This window comes from Astatotilapia calliptera, chromosome 3 (genome assembly GCF_964374335.1).
Source record: "Astatotilapia calliptera chromosome 3, fAstCal68.1, whole genome shotgun sequence".
Classification (NCBI taxonomy): domain Eukaryota; kingdom Metazoa; phylum Chordata; class Actinopteri; order Cichliformes; family Cichlidae; genus Astatotilapia; species Astatotilapia calliptera.
The window spans coordinates 29,301,488-29,323,259 of NC_137424.1; the positions used below are offsets into that span (position 1 = coordinate 29,301,488).

At 39.2% G+C, this 21,772-nt stretch overlaps 1 protein-coding gene across 8 annotated transcripts in view; it reads right to left on the reverse strand.

The window, feature by feature from the left end:
- The window catches only part of nrxn2b (neurexin 2b), a 710,873-nt gene that overhangs the window by 521,422 nt on the left and 167,679 nt on the right, over positions 1 to 21,772 (reverse strand). For 7 of the 8 annotated variants that reach the window (XM_080298328.1, XM_080298327.1, XM_080298329.1 and 4 more), the window contains exon 4: positions 802 to 831. The exons of the other annotated variant lie outside the window; for it this stretch is intronic. In XM_080298328.1, coding sequence (XP_080154454.1) covers positions 802 to 831 — 30 coding nt within the window. The remainder of the gene's footprint in view (positions 1 to 801; positions 832 to 21,772) is intronic. 8 annotated transcript variants of the gene reach the window in all.

The window sequence follows — 21,772 nt, forward strand, 5'->3', positions numbered from 1 at the left end:
AGGTTAAACAGCTGGTGTGTGACATATGCAGCTCAGTGTATACATTGCAGTCAATAACATCAATAACATCCAGTGTTCATAGCAGTGTCAAAACACATTGTCTCAAAACAGAATAACAATGACAATTCAAGAATCATCAGAACTTGAACTGTTTGCCCTTTAAAACATCTGAGTGCCAAACAATGGGAATGTCAGCAGAGTGGTGAAGAGAAACTCTGCACATTCGACAACACTTTCACCTTGAAGTGTTAGTGAATGAGAGTGTGGACACATTTTGCTGTTGTAATTTTGACCAACAAACACATTTCCAATAGAATCAGCAGGATTTTTTTTCTTCCTTTTGTTTTGTTAAATTATTCTTGTTTAAACCCAAAGAAAAGGGATAGCAGAAAAGTGTTACCTTCAGCCCCGGGGTCAGGTCGTCGGGGTCAAAGGTGGTCAGAGGTGAAGGTCCAGGACGTGAGCCATAGGACAGGACAAAGGGTGGGACACGTATTGGTGGCGGTCACAAAAAAGCACAAAGATATGGCAGCAGGGAGAGGAAGGAGAAGCAGGAGGCATAACCAAAAGTCAAAAAAGAAAAAGTAAAATGTGACAAAGAAGGGGCAGCAACAGGGGAGAATGATGCAAAAGATTAAAAGCCAAAGAGGAGGATTTGGGGGGAAATGGTGGGATATGGCACAGAGGGAAGGTAAAAAGCAGAGGAGGAAACTGTGAGAGAAAGCAGTAGTTTTGGGGCAAAGAGGGCTGAGTCAGTTCCTCTAAAAACAGAACCAAAATAAAAAAGGAATGAACCCATACCTTGGTCGTTTAACGTCAGGTGCGCCAGACCTTGAAAGGGAAAAAACAGAAAAAAAGAACAGAAAGAGGAAGAAAAGAAGGTCATAAAAGGCACGGGAAGAAAAAAAGCATTGTCACAACGTTGGACTGCAGTTTGTGACAGACATCCTGGGGCAGACTTGGATGTCAGAGTTCAAATCAAAGGTAAAAAACGAGAAAGAGAGAGAAAGATAGAGAGAAAGAGCGAATAGTAACGGAAAACGAGCAAACACTTCTTGAGTGAGGTGTGTGGGGGGGTGGGGGGGTTAGAAAAAAAAGCATTTTTATTTGGCGCAACTCCCGAAGGCTATTGCTCTCACAAATGCTTTTTTTTCCTTTGGAGTACTTATGGAACACACAGAGAACTGTTTGGCAGAAAAGGCTTGAACCTGGTATCTCATATCCAACTGTACTCAAACCAGACACACACTCACACACACACACACAAAGAGCTTTGCAAGGTTCACACAGAGGAGGTCAAAGATAAATCTGGAAACATGCTACAGGATCAAACGTTCTCTGCACCCTAATGTGGGTAGATATTATCAGAACACCATTCCAAGCAGTTATTAAGCTGGCTGTAGGCTACCAAGCAAACGTCTAGCCAAACACCCATTTCAATAGATTCAACAGAGACAATGAGCTCCTGTTGGTGCTAGTAGCTAATATAAATCTTACATTATGCAACTTTCAAAAAGCCATAGTCACAGAGATCAGTTCAAGATACTCTATTATTATTCAACGCCATGAACACACACACAGAAAACTGTTGAGAATGCAATCCCAGAAAGAGTACTCCCCCACATAAAGACAACAACGTGCTTCCAGCTGTCTTTAAAATAAGCAACAACCTGAACAGTGTCCACCTGTCAAAGGTTGTTGCCTAAACTAAATGAAGTTACAAACACGGAAAAGCAGTTTTACAATTCATGGTTTTCACAACTGGATGAACATATTTAGTGAACTTCAAACTTTTCCATACGTAGACTCTACTTCCACAGCAGGATGTACTCCAACTCCATAATCTTGGACTACAGCTAATGTCAGTAGTTCTTCTTCTACTTCTCTAACCAGAACCTCCAGCAGGCAGTTCATGTGTACACTAACCTTACCGAGGCTGCATAGAAGACAAAGAAATATCGCTGCCAGCTAGAGTCAAAGACTCTGTGGATGGAGTTGGTGTTTATGAACAGCACAAGAGTGTCATTCAGGAAGCAGTTGCTTGCATTTTGTAGTTATTGACTCGAACCTCGCAGGCGATATAAAGACTATAGAGGAGAAATATAAATGTATATGGACACAGTATAACGTATATGCATTATATTATTAGTAATTGTACAGTGGTGGACAGATGGTGACCAACTGAAACATTTTAACATCCCCACTCTTTTTAGCTACTATATTGTTCCTGTTTGGGGAAAGCTATCGTACTGGTGGTTATAAGGGAAAAAGCGTGACAAAAAAGGAAAAACAGGAAAAGAGCTGTTGTAAGCTTCCTATCAGCTGACAGTGGTCATCAGCTGCACACATAGAGCAGCAGGTTTTTCAATAGAATTCTTGGAAGTAAACCATGTCAGTCAGATAAATAAAACTGAAAAGACTGAAGCGCTATGGCCTCAAGCAGAGTTTATTCCCACATACACTAAACAGCTACAGCAAATTGGATTTAACCCCAGGCTGCACGGAATACAAACAGCACTATGTCTGTTGAACTAGAAGACCCAGAAGGTCGAATCATTTCATCTCAACCTGTCTTTTCTTGATCAATACCACTTCAAGCACAAGACTTTTGGTGTTATCAGCAAACAGATTAATATAAATAACCATTGATGATCGAGGGAACACAGAGCAACAGCCTTTAACTGTTAAACATTACTTCTGTGTTTAATATAAGCATCTGGCAAACAAACAAAAGTTCAAGTCCCAGTTAGCCGCAGTGATCTAATCTATGGATTCTATGACATGCTGGTATTCTGCACATTCTCTTGAATGATTTCCTAAAAGTGTCTCTTATTGCAGATCATATTCAGAATACATTTAAATAGAAATCATTCAGTCTCAGTACAATTTTTCACCTAACCTCCCAAATAAATAATGTGCTAAAACACAGATTTAGAACTCTAGCCGTACCAAATAAGAGCAACAACCTTTAAAGCAGAACTAATCTCAGCCGAGACAGCTTGCACGTACAGCAAATGTTGTCTGTGTAACAATTTTAAGCACAAAGAGTGACTAATTGAAGTGTTTGACAGCTAAAGTTTTCTAAACGTTTGGTTTCTGCTTTTTCTTGAAGACAAACTGGACAAAAATAAAAGTGTTTATAGTCAAAAGTGGCAAGCTGTTAGTCTATGCACAAACACATCTACACTACCAACCAGCAGGCAGACAAATCAGAAGGCAAAGCCTACAGAAGCTCAAATGACTCTTCACTACAAGCTGTTTCTATTGTCCTCTTTCTTAATAACATCTGTGATTCAGGGGAAGAAGAAATATACAGGCAGAGTGTTTTATTTATCTGGCTTCAGTCCGTTTCCTGCCGGCCTTTTGCAGGGAGTTCAATCATTCTCACTCTGCCTCCTTCTGTTTTTGTTCCCTTGCTCATAATCCATTAAGGAGATAAGGCGAAGGCTCCTGCAATGAAACAGAATGGTGCTGTCGCTGCATACCAAATCATTCAAATACATCCCCCCACCTCCCACCCCGACCTCATCCAGCTTAGCCGAGCAAAAAGCAGTGGTACAATTTTATGGAAAAGGAACACAAAAGAAGGCAAAGAGGCAAACAGACAGAAAAAGACAAAAAAAATGAAAACAAGGTGTCATTGGCATCCTCACAGCCTGTGCGAATGAAAGATTAAGAGACAGGTGTGCAGATAACAAAATGTAGCCAAAAGATAATCAAAAGGACACAGTGATTCCAAAGTATTGTATTAAAAAGTAAAACAGAAAAACGTAAAAGATTTCTTCCAAATTGAAGGACACAAAAGCCACATACACACATCATGTTAAATCAGCACAAGTCTTCAATGTCAGACTCCCAACATGCCAGATCCCGACTGGGGTTTTAATGACTTTCACTAGCAAGTTGTTGAAAGAGAGGCAGCAGCATGGCAGAAAAAATAAATTACTGATCACTTTAAGATAACCAGAAACAACAGACACAAGAAAAACGCTCCATCTCACATTAATATTGAAGCACAAAACAAATTTACCACAGCCAAAAGCAGCATTGCTCCACACACACTATGAACGTGACAACATCTCAGTCCAAACTACGAGTTTTTATCCTTGAGCATTTGATTACATCCTTAGTTTTGGTGAGTACAGATGGGAGTGCCTAACGGAACGGGCGCAGTTTGGAGAATGGCTGAGATTGGGTGGTTTTGATTGAATGGCAGATGGAGCAGGGTAATAATTCTGTCATTAGAAGGAGTCACGTTTGCATCTTATCCCAAATGCTCTTGTTCCCGTTTGTTGTTTTTTTGACCTCTTCTCATTCCCCTTCTCCATGCGGAGCCCTGCATGAGCCAGCTGCTATCACCTCCTGCTCTCTTCTACCTCGTGATTTTTTTGCTCTTATCAGGACCAAACTAAAACAGCCCAAATGTAGAACAGAGACCAAGACTGATTTGCTGCAGCAAGACAATTTATTGGTTATGGCGGAAGGTAGGCTAAAAGAGCTATGCTAGCCAGTGGCAGAGGGGCAAGGATGCGGCTGGAGGTGGAACTGGAAGGAGGAAAAGCAGGGTTATACAGGGTTAGCAGAATCTCAGGGCTGCTAAGGGCTGCAACAAGACTAACTGACAGTAGTTGCAGAGTGTAAGATCTGGCACTGTGGGAGAGTGAAGGCCAGAAAATAAGCTGCAGCAGTTGAAAGTGACTGGATGATGCAGAGTCTGACCAACACTACACTACTCTATACTACAATACACTACACCACACAATTTGGACAAAGATCATGTTAAAAACCAATAAAGACTTTAATGGAACTTTAATGCAATTGAACCATGTGAACAAATAACCCCAAATAAAATGTAAACAGAATGTAATCTCCTAATCAGCTGTGTGACACTCGGTAATGTAAACAATAAAAACAGAAAGCAATGTTTTCCAAATCTCACAAACTTGTGGTTTAGTCATAACAAAAAAATGTGAAAAAATATCAAGTGTTTAAATTGAGAGAGTTCACAGTTTCAGGCAATATATTAGGTGATTTTGAATTTGACAGCAGCAACATGTCTCAAAAAAGTTTGGACTGGGCAAAAAGTTGCTGGAAAAGTAAGCTGGAGAACATTGTGCCACTATTAAGGTGAACTAGCAACTAGACAGTAACATGACTAAGTTTAAAAAGAGATTAAAAAACAGCATCTACAAAATCTTGACGATTTCAGAATAATTTTCCTGAATGTAAAAATATGAAAAAGAGGAAATATATGAAAATAATGAAGAAATGGTAGTATTGTCTTTGGGCCAAAGGTAATTTAAAATGGACTGAGGCAAGGTGGAAAACTGTTCAGTTATCTAAAAAGGATTAAATTTGAAATTCGTTTTGGAAAATATGGATGCTCAGGAAGAGAGAGGTCACCCAGCTTGTTATCAGCACTCAGTTCTGAATCCTGATGGTATGGCGGTGCATCAGTGCCTATGGAATTGGCAGCTTGCACATGTGCAAAGCAGCAGTGCAGTGGAGCACCGGGAAAGGACACGCATATTTCAGCAAGACAATTCTAAATTCACACACTGCAGCTATTAAAACAACATGACTTCATAGCCTGCCTGCAGTCCAGACCTTTCTTGAGCAACTGAAAACATTCGAACCGTCATCAGTCATCAATCATCTCAGGGCACCAGCATTAACACATTAGCCACATTTGGAGGGTAGATAGAAAAATTTGTGTCATCCTCATTGTTTTTTTCTACCAATTTCCTTCCCTCACGCCATTCCTTGTTCATTAGATGGAGATCCATACTCTCATTAGATAGAAGTGTTCACTTTCCAGCCACCTCTGTGGTGTTTGAATTGCATGCTAAACAGCATCCTCCACTGAGGACTGTCACTCACGTACGGCCACCACAGTTTATGTGCTTCCTGGAAGCACACGCCGTACTGACACAACCCCTTTTCTTTACCTGCTGATCCCAAGGTAGTAGTAAACAGCAGTTAAGTATTCTTTATATTTTCAAGGACACTGCCTGTGATAACATTAGTGACTTCAGTAAGCATTACCGAAAACCAAACAGCCAAAGTGTATAAACGTATTGAAATATAAAATGAAAACAATAAATTATTTTATATGCATCTTATTGCTTAGTGCACCCTTGGCACACGATATAAAAGTGCACACTATCCAAAACATTTGACACGTCCACAAATCAATGGCTTTTACTAGACCTGGGCTAAGATAAAGTTTCACAGTATGATTATTACTTTATATCTCTGAAAAGTGCAGGCATGGCTCTGGAGTACTCAGAAACAAACTAGGGCAATTTGTAAAAACATCTGCTGAAAGATGTTGGAAAATGGTTCTGATTGAACGTGAACAATATTCTTCCCAGTAGTCAGATGTATAATGCAGTATCTTAGAGCAGCTAAAGTAATATTAAACTGTGGCTGATTTAAAGTGTTTTAATAATTAATCATGGATATCTATTCTATGAGAGAAAGATGGAGATAGTAAGAGCTAAGGGGCGAAGAACACCTCTACAGTCCTGCTTTGATTTCTTTCAATGCCCTATTTCAAATAGGAAGAAACATATGTTAAAGGTATGTTCTTTAACATTAGGTTGCTTTGAGACCACATCAGACAAATTTGGCTCGATGTGGAAAAAGAGATGGCAAGGCATGCTGAGAGGGATCCTTGTGTATTTCCCTAATGTTTGCAATAGAGCTGCCACGATTAGTCGACTAGTCACGATTACGTTGACTATCAAAATCGTTGACGACAAATGTAATAGTCGAAGCGTCGTTTAAAGCCTTGTAAGATCCTGAAAGACGCAGGAATAAGTAGTAGGATTTAGGAGTGTAATAGCGGACTGAAGCAGAAGATGGCAGCAATGCATGTACAAGGATGCCAGCTGTCGTTAAACCCCGAAGAAGAAGAAGTAACTCCAGTATCGTAGCTGTGTCCAAATTCAGGCCGCATCCTTCGGAGGCTGCATTTGTAGGTCGATTACGTTACAGCGACGTGACGAAGGCTTTCCAAATTCGAAGACGCCTCCAAATGCGGTCGTCCTTCATTTCCCCAGCATGGCCCAACCTATCCCAGGATTCATAGCACAGCCCAGCCAATACCAGTTTCCAACAATGGCGGCAGCTACTTAGTTTTAATCTTACTCTTTCTGGGTCACAAAATAAACTGTGTAAACTTCAAATATCTGCTTGGTTTATCAAGACATCACATATTTGCAAAAGTGCTCCGATGTTTTCGGAGACATCTGTTACCCACCAGCTCGATAGCTAGCCGGGGGGTTCAATGGTCACTTGAGCCGGCGAGAACTGCGGACTCCCGGCAAATCGTTTTCAAACCCCACGCGGACTTTCACTACTCAGGTTAAACATGATATATAAGTCAGTTAAATAACTTAAAACTATTATTGTTTGGCTTTTTTTAGTGTTTTATTTGTTCCTGAGTAAATCGGTTTGGCTGAGATTAAAGTTATTTTTTGCACAGGCTGAATAAACGTCAAACAGAAAACTAATTAAACGGAAGTGTGAGATTCCAGAGGTGTGGACTCGAGTCACATGACTTGGACTCGAGTCAGACTCGAGTCATTAATTTTATGACTTTAGACTTGACTTGAAAAAATGTTCTAAGACTTGTGACTTGACTTGGACTTTTACACCAATGACTTGGGACTTGAATTGGACTTGAACCGGTTTACTTGAAAAGACTTGATATTTCACCCCAAATATAAAATTTAACATGCATATTATATAGAGATTGAAAATGTGACGTCATTCACGGGTAGAACCGCAAAGGATTCTGGGAACTCGTGGCAAGCGGTACTAGCGCACGCAGGCTTTCAATTAAAATCAGTCACACAGCGATAAAAAGAAACACAAAAATGTCAAGAAGCCGTTGTATTATTAACTGCAATAGCCGGTCGCATGACAGCCACGGGAAGCCGACGGGTAAAGAGATCGGTTGTTATCGGATTACGTCGTGGAAGAGAAATTGTTCGAGCCATGTTTCCGAAGTAACAAAGAGGCGACTGGATTGCAGCCATTCAAAGATCAAATATAACGTCCCAGAACACTCCAGCTCACAGGTTAGTCTGCTCCAAGCATTTACACGAAGGTCAGTCTGCTGTTGTAGTTAATGCGTCATTTTTCTTAACATAATTGGTGATATAGGTTACAAGCAAGTCTGGCGCTGAACAGAAATTGTGGCGCTATGCTCCTTTGTTTATTGTGCATAAATAGTGAATTGTCCTGACACAATATTGCGTTTCGCTTCTGTTATTATGGTACATTGACAAAAACATATACTTTTATTCACAGGATAAAACAGGTTTTTTGTATCACTAATTGCCCAGTACGATTACAGCATACAATATTGTTGTCACTGCTACATTTCTGTGATGCTACCAGAAATTATTTCCACTACTAATTAATTACCGTTGAGCTCAAAGGTTATATTAATAAACGGTTAACGAATGTGTATTTATGAAGACGATTTGTGAGACTGGTAAACTTATGATACGTACGATGGTCTTTCGTTCTACACGGTGCATTTCAAGGTCCTGCACCCATCCGTCGGTAAACTGTACCTGGGCTTGTTGCAGTGACCTGAAGTTACTAAACTTCATGAGTGTGTGCACTCACTCCAAGAACCGTATGATTATAAATATGCATATAAATATGCTAAGATGAGATAGCTGACTTCATCTAACTAGCAAATGTTTTCCAGGCTACGTTGGTGATACAGTTTTTTTTTAATGTGTATGATATTTTTGTCATGCGATTTTAAAGCTGGTCCTACAACCACATCCAAGAATAACATGCAGCGTATCTCAGAACTGTCGGTGAAAATTATTCTTGGAGCTAAGTTTAATTGAGCTGCATTTTAAAGAGGTGGAATTTCACAATTTGTGTATATTTTCTAAGTTCACTATTTTGTATGTGTTGAGAAAAACACAGATTAAAAAATTACATGGTCTAATATTTACATTTAGCATAACTGCAACATTATTTTTTCGTTTGTTTTTTTTAAAGACTCGAAAGGACTTGAAATTCAAAGTTTCAGACTTGTGACTTGACTCGGACTTTTACACCAGTGACTTGAGACTCGACTCTGACTTGCCTGACATTACTTGAGACTTGACTTGAGACTTGAGGATAAAGACTTGAGACTTACTTGAGACTTGCAAAACAATGACTTGGTCCCACCTCTGTGAGATTCTGTTATACTGTATTTTAGATGGCAAGGAGCAGACGGCTGAGTTTATTAAACTCCACTGAGACAATCTGCAAATTTTATTAAAAGTTTAATAAACTATCATCTTGTCTTTATTTTTAGTTAGCACATATCTTTAACACTTAAAGCTGTAAGCTAATGATAGTTATATAAGTGCAGACGCATGCTGGTGCAATAAGCTGTACATTTTACGTCCAAAGGATGCATGATCTGATTAGTCGACTAATCGCAAAAATAATCGGCGACTAGTCGACTATCAAAATAATAATTTGTGGCAGCCCTAGTTTGCAATGACCCTTAATCAAATAGCTGCATGAACACCTGAAAAGCTTTGATTCATTAAAATCTGGTCAATAGGTTCAACTTCTGTTAGTACGTAAATTAAGCTAGTGTACCTTCAAAGGTCAAAGGTCTTTTCTGGACCAGCAACATCACCCAACGATTCTAAACAGATGTTTTCAAGATTGTATTTGTAAGTAGCATAGGATGGTGTTTTTGTCTAATCAGAGCAACTGTATAAATTTAAGAACTGTTGAGAAGGCTGGGTAGAAATCATGAGCATGGAGTATTTTACATTCCTGAGTTTGATAAGCTGTCAAAGCAGTCAAGCAAACATAATCAAATCATTTCCTTTGGTAAGCCCTCATGATACAATTACTAGCATTCAAAACAAAACATACAAAACAAGTGAAAAACAGAGGGGGAAATAAGGCTCTAACTTGGCTTTGGGATTTGTCGAGGTAATTTATTACATACTGTAGACTTCACACCTCAGTACCACTTTTGACATTGACTCCGGGGGTGGCCAAACCTTTTTTTTGTTCATCTATTAAAGATGAAACTACCTGTTTATATGACCAAATACTGACTGGAAAGAGAAGAAGAGACCGTGGGAGCTCTTGGCTGCTCCTGCTCTTCGAGCAGCTAGATAGTGTAGTGGTAAGACTACACACCTTTGGTGCAGGAGTCACGAGTTTCAATTCAATTCAATTTTATTCATATAGCGCCAAATCACAACAAAAGTCGCCTCAAGGCGCTTCATAGGTACAGAGAAAAACCCAACAATCATATGACCTCCTATGAGCAAGCACTTTGGCGACAGCGGGAAGGAAAAACTCCCTTTTAACAGGAAGAAACCTCTGGCAGAACCAGGCTCAGGGAGGCCAACAGGCCATCTGCTGCGACCGGTTGGGGTGAGAGAAGGAAGACAGGATAAAGACATGCTGTGGAAGAGAGACAGAGATTAATAACAGATATGATTCAATGCAGAGAGGTCTATTAGTCTCATAGTGAGTGAGAAAGGTGAGTGGAAAGGAAAAACTCAATGAGTTTGATTGCCACCCGGTGTTCGGTATGGATTCTAGTGAACCCCCCCATGTTAAAACCAAGCCCTGGTGCGGTTATGTCTGCAGCTTGGACACAAGTAGTTCACTATATGTTGTACGCTATTGTGTATGTGACAAATAAAGGTGGTCTGTTGTTGTTATCTTTACTGCACTACTATCTGGCTGTGGCTGTGACTCACTTAATGATTATATGATACAGTAGACATGGCATTAAATTGAACTTTTCATGCAGTTAAAGTGCTTTGATGTGTAGACATCTCATAAATTTCATATATTTTAATTTTATCAACAAAAACTCTTTACAGCATTTTACAGATTTCTTCTGTGTGTCTCTGCAGACATCTGATTGTAGAAATACCACAGGAAACTGTTGACCCCAGGCAAAGAAGTTAACTAAGCGAGTGAAGCATCAAATCTTTATGGTCACTTTCCACTTTCCACAGCAGCATCTGCTATCAGCAGTGATGCACAAAGTCATTTGGAAGTCTGTTGAATAACTTGATTTACTATAAAAGTTACAATAAGGCAGTGGCACGATAAGTAATGAAGACTGCAAATGCCAAGGTTGCAGATACACAATATACACAAGACCACCATGACAGGTAAAGTAAAACAATATGATTTGATTGCAGTGCTATTGCTTTGGGTTGTTAACACGCACTGCCAAATAACCAACATTTATAGGTGTCAACTTTTCATAACTAAAAACCTATCAGTGCAATACGTGTATTTTTATTCAGCATAGGCCTACACATATTACAAATACATTGAGCGTTGTTTATTGTCTTAATAACAGTTTACTCTGGGTGTGGGAAGATAATGAAGGATCACAATGGAAAATATTTCATCTCAAGATATCATGCTCCCCAAGATCTCCTAATCAGCTCCGTGACACGGTAAATCATTTTGACTCCCACTTCTTGTTCATTAAAACACAACTATGTCATAGAATATATCAGAGCATCTTGGAGATCGGTGAGGGGTAACGATCTTACAGTCACTGATCTGCCTTAATTAAACAGTTCATAAATAAATTGGAGCTCCGTATGTCAAGCTGGAGAACTTTATAACTAATTTCATGTTATAGCCATCAAAACTAGCATACAGAAGGGATGTTGGTGATTTCTTCACTTATGCCTAATTATACAGTGCAAGGTCAGAGGCGCTTCAGTATTTCAGCAGCTCTTATATGAAATCCCACTGCCTTTATTTGAAAGAAGTAGCTGTACCATCACCAATATAACGCCTTACAGCAAACATACTATCCTTATGTCCTAGATAAGGTCTCCTGAGGTCAAAACTCAACACCAGCCCCCCCATGGATATCTCAAAACTTCTATATACCCTTCCTCTTTCACTCTGCAGATGTTCCTTACACCATTTCTCCAGTCCATCCATCCTCTTTTTAAACAGCCAGCATCATAGAATGACTTATTCATAGAATGAATAAGTGTCCTCTGATTGCCACTTATGGACTCTACACATTAGAGAAGCTGAAAGTGGAGAGTGGACCACAAAATGCATGCTGTCCTGAACATTTCTTTTCCTCACAGGATTTTGGAAGCTATAATTACAACATCAGATGTGACAGGGAAACAAGCAGCCAAGAAGTATTGAAAGGAAGGCAGGAAGCCAGTCCTTAAGTGGAAGATTATAGCCATGGAACCACAGCACCTTTCTTAAAAGCCCAAAACCCAACCCTAACACACACATGAAGATTACCAAAAGCTAATAGCACAACAATTAGAATCCTCTAAAAGTAAAAGACACCTTCATCATCAGACAACAATATAAAAGAATATACAATTATTATCAGTCAGTAATAGATAGTATAAGTATAATCTATAAAAAAAAAGTATATGAAGTTGTTTCTCATAGAGATTGTTAATATCAGTCCCATTTCTACTGCAAAGCAATCCAACATTAGTGACACACAGTAAAAACAAGACGAAAATCTCCTGGACCTCTGAGCTATAGAAGCTCAAGTCAGAAGCAAAGTGATCTACAGGGACGTTAGCGCAAAATAACACCTTGCCTTGAGCATTTGTTGATGTTTAATGTTTCATTTTGACAATGTTCTCCCTTCAGGCTCTGTTTAGAAGCTCAATCCTGTTTCTCTTCACTAACAGCCCCTCACTGTGTTGTGTAGATTTGTGTTAGGGAAATGGAAAAAAAACTGTTATAATGAGTTTTGCCTGAATATGTAGCTGCCCGTGAGTTTTTGTCAGAGCGACTTCCTGTCTTGTGTCAGGGGGTGGGTCTCAGCAGGTAACTACAACAACAACCCATAATGGAAAATTAATGTCTTCCAACTGAGACAACACACTAACTTCACTCACTGGGTCGGGTAAACACTATTAGACCACCAAATCTGTAGTGCTCCTGGAAGTTTGCGCGAGCGTAATTACCGAAAAATTCATGGAAATTTTTGTAACAAATGTATTCATTATTCATGCGCCTATTTTGTAAGGCTGGAATCCTCTTTGTGGGAAACGATAAGCAGCTTGATTTAACTGAGATTGGAAAGTCCCAAATGGTCTATCCTCCCTACTCACTACAGGATAGTGATGTGTTTCTTTGTCTCACAATGGTAAATGAAAAGGTACTTAAACAGTCTTTTTAGCAAGTTGAATTATTCAAAGAGTGTTAAATAGTTTATTCTAATAATTAGTCTAAATCTCAGAGTCTCTATGCCTTATAACAGTTTACAGTAGATTGTTGGTAAATTATTTTTTAAAAATGTGCCTTTACACTGGCAACTGTCCTAAAATTGAAGATTTCAACACATCCTTAAAAACACCTTGAACAAAAACTTTTTGTTAGCTCAATAAACAGGAAATATCAAATATTAGAAAGAAGAAATCTGAAAAATACCATAAAACATGTGCAAGAAAAAGAATTTTTTTTATTTTTTTTCCCACATTGTGATTCCAGTTAGGGCTGTTCGATGTAACGATATATATCGGATGACGATATAAAAACGTCTATCGTTTCATTTTACGCTATCGTTTGTTTCGTGGTGTTGCAAAATAAACTGTTTACGGCAATATTTTTTCATCGTTTTGATGGTCACTGTAGTGGCTATATTAATTTCTTAAAGTTCTCTCTTTCTCTTATATTTAATATAACCACACTACGGACAGACAAGCGCCTGTTTTTATGCGTTGTGGTTAGCAACAACGACGGTAACACCACCGCGTGTCCGCTTGTTTATGTTCCACATAAACCTTTCACAATAAAGCTCAAGAGCCTGTTGAGACTTTTCAAAATAAACTGAATCACGTGAAAGAGCAGATTATTTATGGATGAGAAGTAAAAGAGAGCCGCCAGGTGCTAAAAAATAAACCTTAGACTCAAACGTTAGAACAGGCTTTTCCCCGCAGCACGCCGTGTAATAAATACTCACAAAGAAAACGGCGGCCGTTACAACTTATGTTTAAAAATGTATAGTTTCATGCATCGGTTAAAACACTCGACTCCAGGTACATGACGCGCAGCTGGAAACACTTCCCACAAGACGAGCTGCCCGAGAGTCACAGAATTTACAGAAAATGTTACATTTTTGTGATTTATATCGTTATCGGACGATAGATGTCTTATATCGGGATATGAGATTTTGGTCATATTGCACAGCCCTAATTCCAGTGTTATATCTTAAAATGCCTAAATGAAGGTAACAACAAATCCAAAGTTGCCTTTTCATTGAGATACAACAGTATCTTGTTTAGTTTCAGCAGCTGAGCAAAAAGCCCTGCTGCTTGCTTTCATGTTGCCAAAGTCTAATTAGGCAAACTGAACAAATAACAGTGAGACAGAAGTCCTCTGCATATTCAAACAAAAGAGCTCCTGAGTTTGAGCAACCAGAAGGAGCTGAAGGGAGGGAGAGAGAAGAGAGTGAGCTGATCACAAGAAAATTAAATGGCACTGAACCTTGTAAACAAATATTTCAACAATGTTAAACACAATGTAGGAGATGTCTGGTGCCGCTGTGGTGTGAAATAGCCTTGTTCTGTTTGGAATGGGGTTTCACGTATGATGGACACAAAACTTAAAACAAATAAATATATAAAAACAAACAAAAACAAAAAGCCTCACATGTATCTGTAATTGGGTATCAGTTAATGTTAATACAAGGGGGTTTAATAGAAAGACTTTCTCAGAAATGTGACCAGTGGAGCAAGGTGAGACTTCTTCTACTTATGAATTTAAACAGAATCCATATTTCCGCCTGCTTGGAGAGTCCAGTATTGCCCTTATTAATAATTTGTCCTTTACTGATGTGTTCCGCCTTGAGCTGTCAACTACTGTACTGTATATTTCCCTGAACTATATAGAGGTACTGCAGCGATAATGTTGAGGTGAAAGAAGAAGAAGAAAAGACACTAACAATTACTTTCCCCTTAATAACATAGATTTAATTTTCTTCCGAAGTCTGGTTCTCTTTAAAGTCATTTATCACTTTTTAGGCTTTGTGTGGGCAAATGCATGAGATGCTGTAGCAAGCTGACCCTTGTTGGCATAGCAACAGACTCGTATCTTGACATGATGATGGCCACGTTTGTGTATTCTCATTCTGCTTCACACTCCTCTGTTTCCTTTATGTTCCCAAACCTACTTCATCTCCTCTTCTTTTGCTAATTTGGCCTTAACACTGTAGCATGCACTTTACCTCTACCCTGCTTTTATCTTTCAGTTCCGCCATGTGTATTTTATTACATTACCCAGTCAAATATCAAGTTAAGGGGGGCTTATACATTTGAAAAAGCTATATAACTAAGAATTCTGTAGTTAAGTGCGCAGTAAAATCTGCATGCTATTCACAAAATTGTGCCCGTTAATTCCCTAAATCGGATTGTACTTGCAATAAGCAAAAAATAATAAATTGCATTTACTATCTACTAAAGCAATTGGGGAAAGAGTTGAATAAAGTAACAAAGGACAGAAAGAAACAGAGTACAATGAAAGTGGACAATTATAGCCTACGCAATTGATTACAAAAAATTTCCATAATGAAAAAATAAAAGAAACAGCACTGAACACATGAGCACATTTTGATCCTTAAAGTAAACAAGAATGTATTAAAACATTTACATTTTAATTTCTTAATATTAGCTTATGTTTTGTTACAGTTTTGCAGACTTTCTCAACCAGTTTGATCCGATTCTCAGCTAGAATGAGTAATTAAGGGGTTTCTGGATATACTAAGCATTTGATGGATGCCAAAACAGCTGATATGAGATAAGATGACCGTGGAGGCCAGTTCATTACGTGTGCCATCCTTCTCTGTCCTTCTTGGCCACACATACCCAAAAGGTATCACTTTGAATCACTTGCTTGTTAAAGAACAAATTAGAATCTGAATAAGCTCAATCCAGATAAGATAGTGTGCCACTGCAGAATGATTGGAATAAATGACATATAAATAAATGATAATAAATGACCACAAGCTCAGGGTAGATAAAATAATATCACTAGAAAAAATGTACTGCTTTTATTTGGCTAATTTTGTGCTCTTGTCTCTTTTCAGCTCAGTGAGAGCAATCAGGCTGATTCCAACTGCTCTCATTTACTGTTGTGGCAGCTTCTTCTTTTTTCTCACACATAGACATGTTCCATGTGGAGTTGATAAGAGACAGCTGGAGTGAAATAATTTCTAACTGCGCAAGTATAATAAAAGTTTTTGAACAACTGTTACACAGACCAACTTCCTTCTAGCTTCTACCTTATGTGTCTCTGACTACACAAACTATGTGGAAATAAACGGGTAAGCGAGGAAAAGGAAAGTCCAGATTAAACCACAGGGTCCTTAGCTGTAGTCTCACTTTTCACTTGTATACCTACAACTGAGGCAGAAGAGACACAAAACGACTACAGCAAGACAACTCTTTACACAAGCGGACCAGCTTTATCCCAAGTCAGATTTGCACACTGTTAGACCTCTGCCTTACCACCACATATTTTAAGTACAAGGGTTTCTACAGATAAAAACATGCATGTGCTATGGCTCTTCAGTGTCACACATTGGAGTCAACCTTTAATGGAAGAAGTGAAAAGTAAAACTCTTGGCTCTTTCAAAGGCAGAGCACAGAGCCACAGGCACAGATGTGTAGATGACACCTGGTCAACTCAGTGCAGTGGAGAGAAGCATAAAGTTCACCAGAAGACACACAGGATAATAGTTTTCTGTTTCTGGACTGCGCTCTGCAATGGAAGTCTCAACACTGAAGTTTACTGGAAGCCCGCAAACACAGACCAGTACCTACTCTTTGACTCCCACCACCCTCTGCAACCAAACTTGGGGTGATCAGAACCCTTCAATTACAAACAGAACAACATTGTCATCTCTTATGTAGCATCCCAGGGCACTTCAGACCCAGCCGCACCTTCAGACAATAACCGGTTTGTCCCAAGGACGAAACTCCCAAACACAAACTAAACAACATAGTGCATGCTGTACAGTGCAGCTGCAGCTCCAGTGCAGGACTGGAGCCAGTTCATGAACGCATGGTACAACATAATAGAGTCACCTCAACAGAACAAGACTCAGCTGTACATCTCCATCTAAAGGACAAAGGTCACTCTTTCGAGGATGACAATGTTCACATTTTGTACAGAGAAGACAGATGGTTTGGAAGAAGAGTGAAAGCAGCTATTTCCACTGTGAATGACCATTTTTTAACAGAGGGGGTGGCTTATGACACCAACTGTCTTCCACCTACAATGCTGTCTTGAGATCCCTTCCCAGGCACCTCAAACCCAGACTTACACCTTTACACCTTGCATCAGGTGATCTCGGTAGGTCATATAATAGGGTGAGGTAAGGTCCCAGAGTGGTTTCACCCAAAACCATTGGTGATAATGACCCACACCTTTTTTCACACCTTGGCTCATGTTTTGAGACACATGATTAATAGTGGGTCAACGACCCTCTTAAGGGACAACTCTTAAATATCTGGAACTCTCCACCATTTGATTTTAGAACTGAAGAAGCCTCTTGGATGAGAGATGAAGTCCAGTCGCTTTCTTTTAAAGCTCCTTAGATTGGCTAAAGGTTACCAATATCCAATCCACCTTTTAGGGTCAGTATTGGACTAATATCTGGTCCAGAATGTTGTGTTATGTCTTAAAAATCCAGCGAGAGTTCAGTTGCTCTTGTCAAAATATTGCACTCTGGAGTTTAGACGCTGGTAGTGGCAGCAAGCCTTGTTCAAGTAGTTGAGTTGTTGCTGTGCACCAACCTTGGTACATTACAGTTAACTGTCTCAAAAATATTGAGAAGACTAGAAATTTTACCAGTAGACTACTGACTTGACCCAGGTGTAACTGGAATTACCTAATCGAGATGGTTAAAAGTGTGCAAGTTTAATGTGTTTAGTATTATCCCAGTCTGTAAAAACAGCATCGGTAAATCTATATGAACAAATAGGTGTGTCCAATCTGATACTTTATGCTAATTTATCCGAAGCACATTTATGTCAGTTTCACTGATATAAATATATCAGCTAGATATGTAAAATAAAACAGAAGCAGGGTGTTTGGCTGCCAGTCTGTTTGTTACATCACCACCACTTTCCCATGCTGTCAACCTCAATGCTTACATCATTATTCTAGTCCAATTATCTTCTTGCCTGCCTTTTTAAGCCAATCAGCCACCACTCTGAATGGTTTTATTTTGTGCTCTCTGTCATTCTCCGTTTCAGACGCTCATTCCTACAACCAACTTCCTCCCCACCTCTACCTCACCCAAGTGACTCGGAGATCCACTTCAGTCTTAATCTTCATCTTCACCGCTACCAGCATCTAGACTCTGGGATGCCCTGTCCTAAATCCTGTCACCACTGGAATTCTGTTCCGCCATGATGGGTCATCGGAATGTAATTGCCAAATGCAGTGATTCATTTCTCTGTCTCAATAAAGCATGTTCAGCTCTTCCAAATGATCTCTGCTCATTTAAATAATGTAAATTACAAGACAAATACAATGAAGCAGTCTATAATCCCAACTACTCCCAACTTTCTTGAGACCTCGGGTACAAAAGATACAAGATGTGTGTGTGTAAAATGTACCTTTTGCCAATGCCCCTAGGAATCAGTGTAAATATTGTCATCACTGCTCCTGCCAAAACCACAACCAAGACCACCATCATTTTGGCCGGCACTCTAAAAATGTAGGATTGTTTAATCAAATCAGGCTGTTATGCTAGGCTCCACTGATCCCATCTGTCACGAATTCATCCTTGGATCCACCATGCTGTTTCAAGCCCCACAACAGCTCTTTAAGAAAACCACTCAATCTGTTCTCTGAGCTATTTTTTCCTAAGAAGAAAATGTGGAAAAGGAAGCACAAAGAAAAGGTTTCCAAACATAAAGCAATATTTTCACTTAGATTTGGAAAATGGGCAGCCTGACCTCACTGATTTGTGATCCCACCCTGATGTGTCCTACTATCTGTGTCCGCTACCTCCACCTCCATAGATGGATCTGGCAGTAGATCAGAGGAGTTTGGTGTTGCCTGAGTCACCATTTACTTGGCACTTGTGGGCTCTTATCCTCGTGATGCCAACTGCTCCTAACAGTGTCTCAGTGGCTCAATACCAGTCTATCCTTGATCCACTCATCCCCAGTGGGCCAAATGAAACTGGATAAGAAGCTCAGAAAGCAAATGAAAGAGAGAGAACCTAAATATTCCCGTTTGCAGTGGCACAGGGGTCACTAGTTAACAAGTTGAAGATGGCAGATATGGCAGTACAGAAGGAAAATGTTAGCCCCCTATTTTATTTTTAAGATAAAACATATTTGATCCCAGTTTTGTTTTTTGTTTTTTTTATCATGTAGCAGATTAAGGGGGAAACTACCAGTTTATTTATTTATTATACAAACATCAAGTTCATTTTCATATAAGGATTTTATCCAACAGCCAATTAAATGTGTATTCATGAATGGATTAGTCAGTATGCGCAGTTGCAGGCCTATATATTTCTGTCAGTCTGACATATGTTTAATGCAGTTATTTCAATTTAAATATGAATAAAAATGATATTAGTCTTTGCAGTTGCTAGCATCCCATCCCATACAGTGTCATGTTGTGTGTTATTAATTTTAAATAAATAAATAAAAATGTTAAGTGGCAGTCTAATACTGAAAAAATTGGTTTGCTGCCTGAAGGCAACAGCATGCCATAAAGGGTCAAAAGCCTTGTTTAAAAGGAAATCATCGCCATTTTCTGAAAACAAAATTCCAGTTTGCATTCTCCCAAAGCAGGCTAGCCAACCTAAACTTGATTTGAAGATAAAAAGAAAGTCAGCACAGCAAATGTGAGTCACTGTGACTGAAACCGAAAGGTAAAACACAGGGCTATACCTAGGTTAAAAAAGTTGTCACAGATCTATTCTTTGACACGGAACTCCTGCGTAGTGTAAAAAACACCAAAGCTGGTCTGGTTAGCACTAAAGATATTGTGAAAATCAGAAAGAACAAGCTTCCCAAGGATTACTTCTAATCCAAGTATTCTCTGCGAATGCTAATGTGCCAGCTTGAGGCACAAAGAACTAGAATTCCCTGCAGGCTACCATTTATTAAAAGCCTTTGTGGCAGTATAAAAAAAGGAATGTATGAGAGCCACAAGCAATAACATTAGCATATGTTAAATAGTCAGGGCAGTGCACATTGCTGTGGTAGGACAACCTAAAAGCCACTGATGAATACCTGACATTAGGTCACCAGAGGTCATGGCTTGTTTGGATAATGCTGTCTCTCAAAAGCTTGACCCAAACTCACTGATGATCACAACATAAACTCTCACAAAATGCAAAACACATGCTCTCTCTATCAGACAAGGATGACAATCTGACCACAATGTCACAAAACTACTAAATCCAATTATATGCAATTATCCAGTGTGGACTAAAGGAAAGACCTTTATCTGGCCAGAGGTGAAGGAAAACTGGAAAAGCAAGCAGGTTCCTGAATGAGACGTTCCTCTGGCCATGAACTTCTTTAAAAAACCTGTGTGACCTATATATGTGTAGAATATTCTCAGTAGTTTAAACGTTGCAATATTTTTCCTTATGTGTTCATTCTTTACATTCAACAAAATAAATGCATTCAAAGACAGTTTCAAAAGAAAAAGTACATGTAAATATAATCCAAACAAGTTTGACAAAATGTTTAGTGTTTTCAATAAACTGAGTAAAAATACAATACTGTTGTTAATGTAATGTGTTTATTTAAAGTCAAGTTAAACATTTGATGGGACATATAAATTTTAATATAGACTACAAAGAAAAAAGTGTCTCAAAAATAACCCATATTAGACTCATTGAGATGAATCAATTTCCATATAAGCTCTTATAATTAAAACTAATTGCACAGTTAAAGAAGGCACCTGAAACTGGGATAAAGATTGATACCAGCTATGGTGGAATGGATCTGCTTTGGGAAAAGAGTCAGGCAGCCAAATCGATAACTGTTTGAGTATTTCATCAGTGTGAGTAACAAAAGCATATAATTAGAGCTGCCTCAGAAATACCAAAATCAATCAAGGAGTGTTTTTCCCCCCTTTTTTGCTCAGGCTTATCACTGACAATTCAACCTTTTTCTCTGTTGTTTCTAGTTAACAAGGTAGTATTGGTGCCTTCCCTGCATTCAAATTCCCCCCGGATATGACATCCATGCAAAGACTGTGGTTTGTTTGCATTCGTCTCCTATACTGCGTCCGTTCTCCTTACTCTTTCTGCACCTCAAGTATCTCTCAGCACCTCTACGTTTATTGAAAGCACAGAACCTCTGGGGAGGAGGTGAAGAGTGATCAGTATCATCTCCACTTCATTGCTATGATCAACGTTGCCTCTTGGGGCTCCAACCAACAAATCTGGGTACTCGGCACTTCAGAACAGGCGCCATCTGCCGCTACCATCCCCGAGGCAGGGTGGCAAGCAGCCGCTCAACGTTGCTGCTGTGGTATATGACTGCATGTTCGTAAGCATATCAGCTTGAGTTACTAGGTATGGTTTTACATGTTAATGAGCATCTGTGGCTTACGGGAAGCACACATATTAAAATGCTTTTATGTTTTCGCACAGTTCTCGAGTAGCACGTTTCTGTATGTGTGTATGTATATTTGAGTTGTACCTTGAGCACATGTGCTACAATTTATACTATAATATTATAAGAAGGAGCCCCGTGCTGCTCTT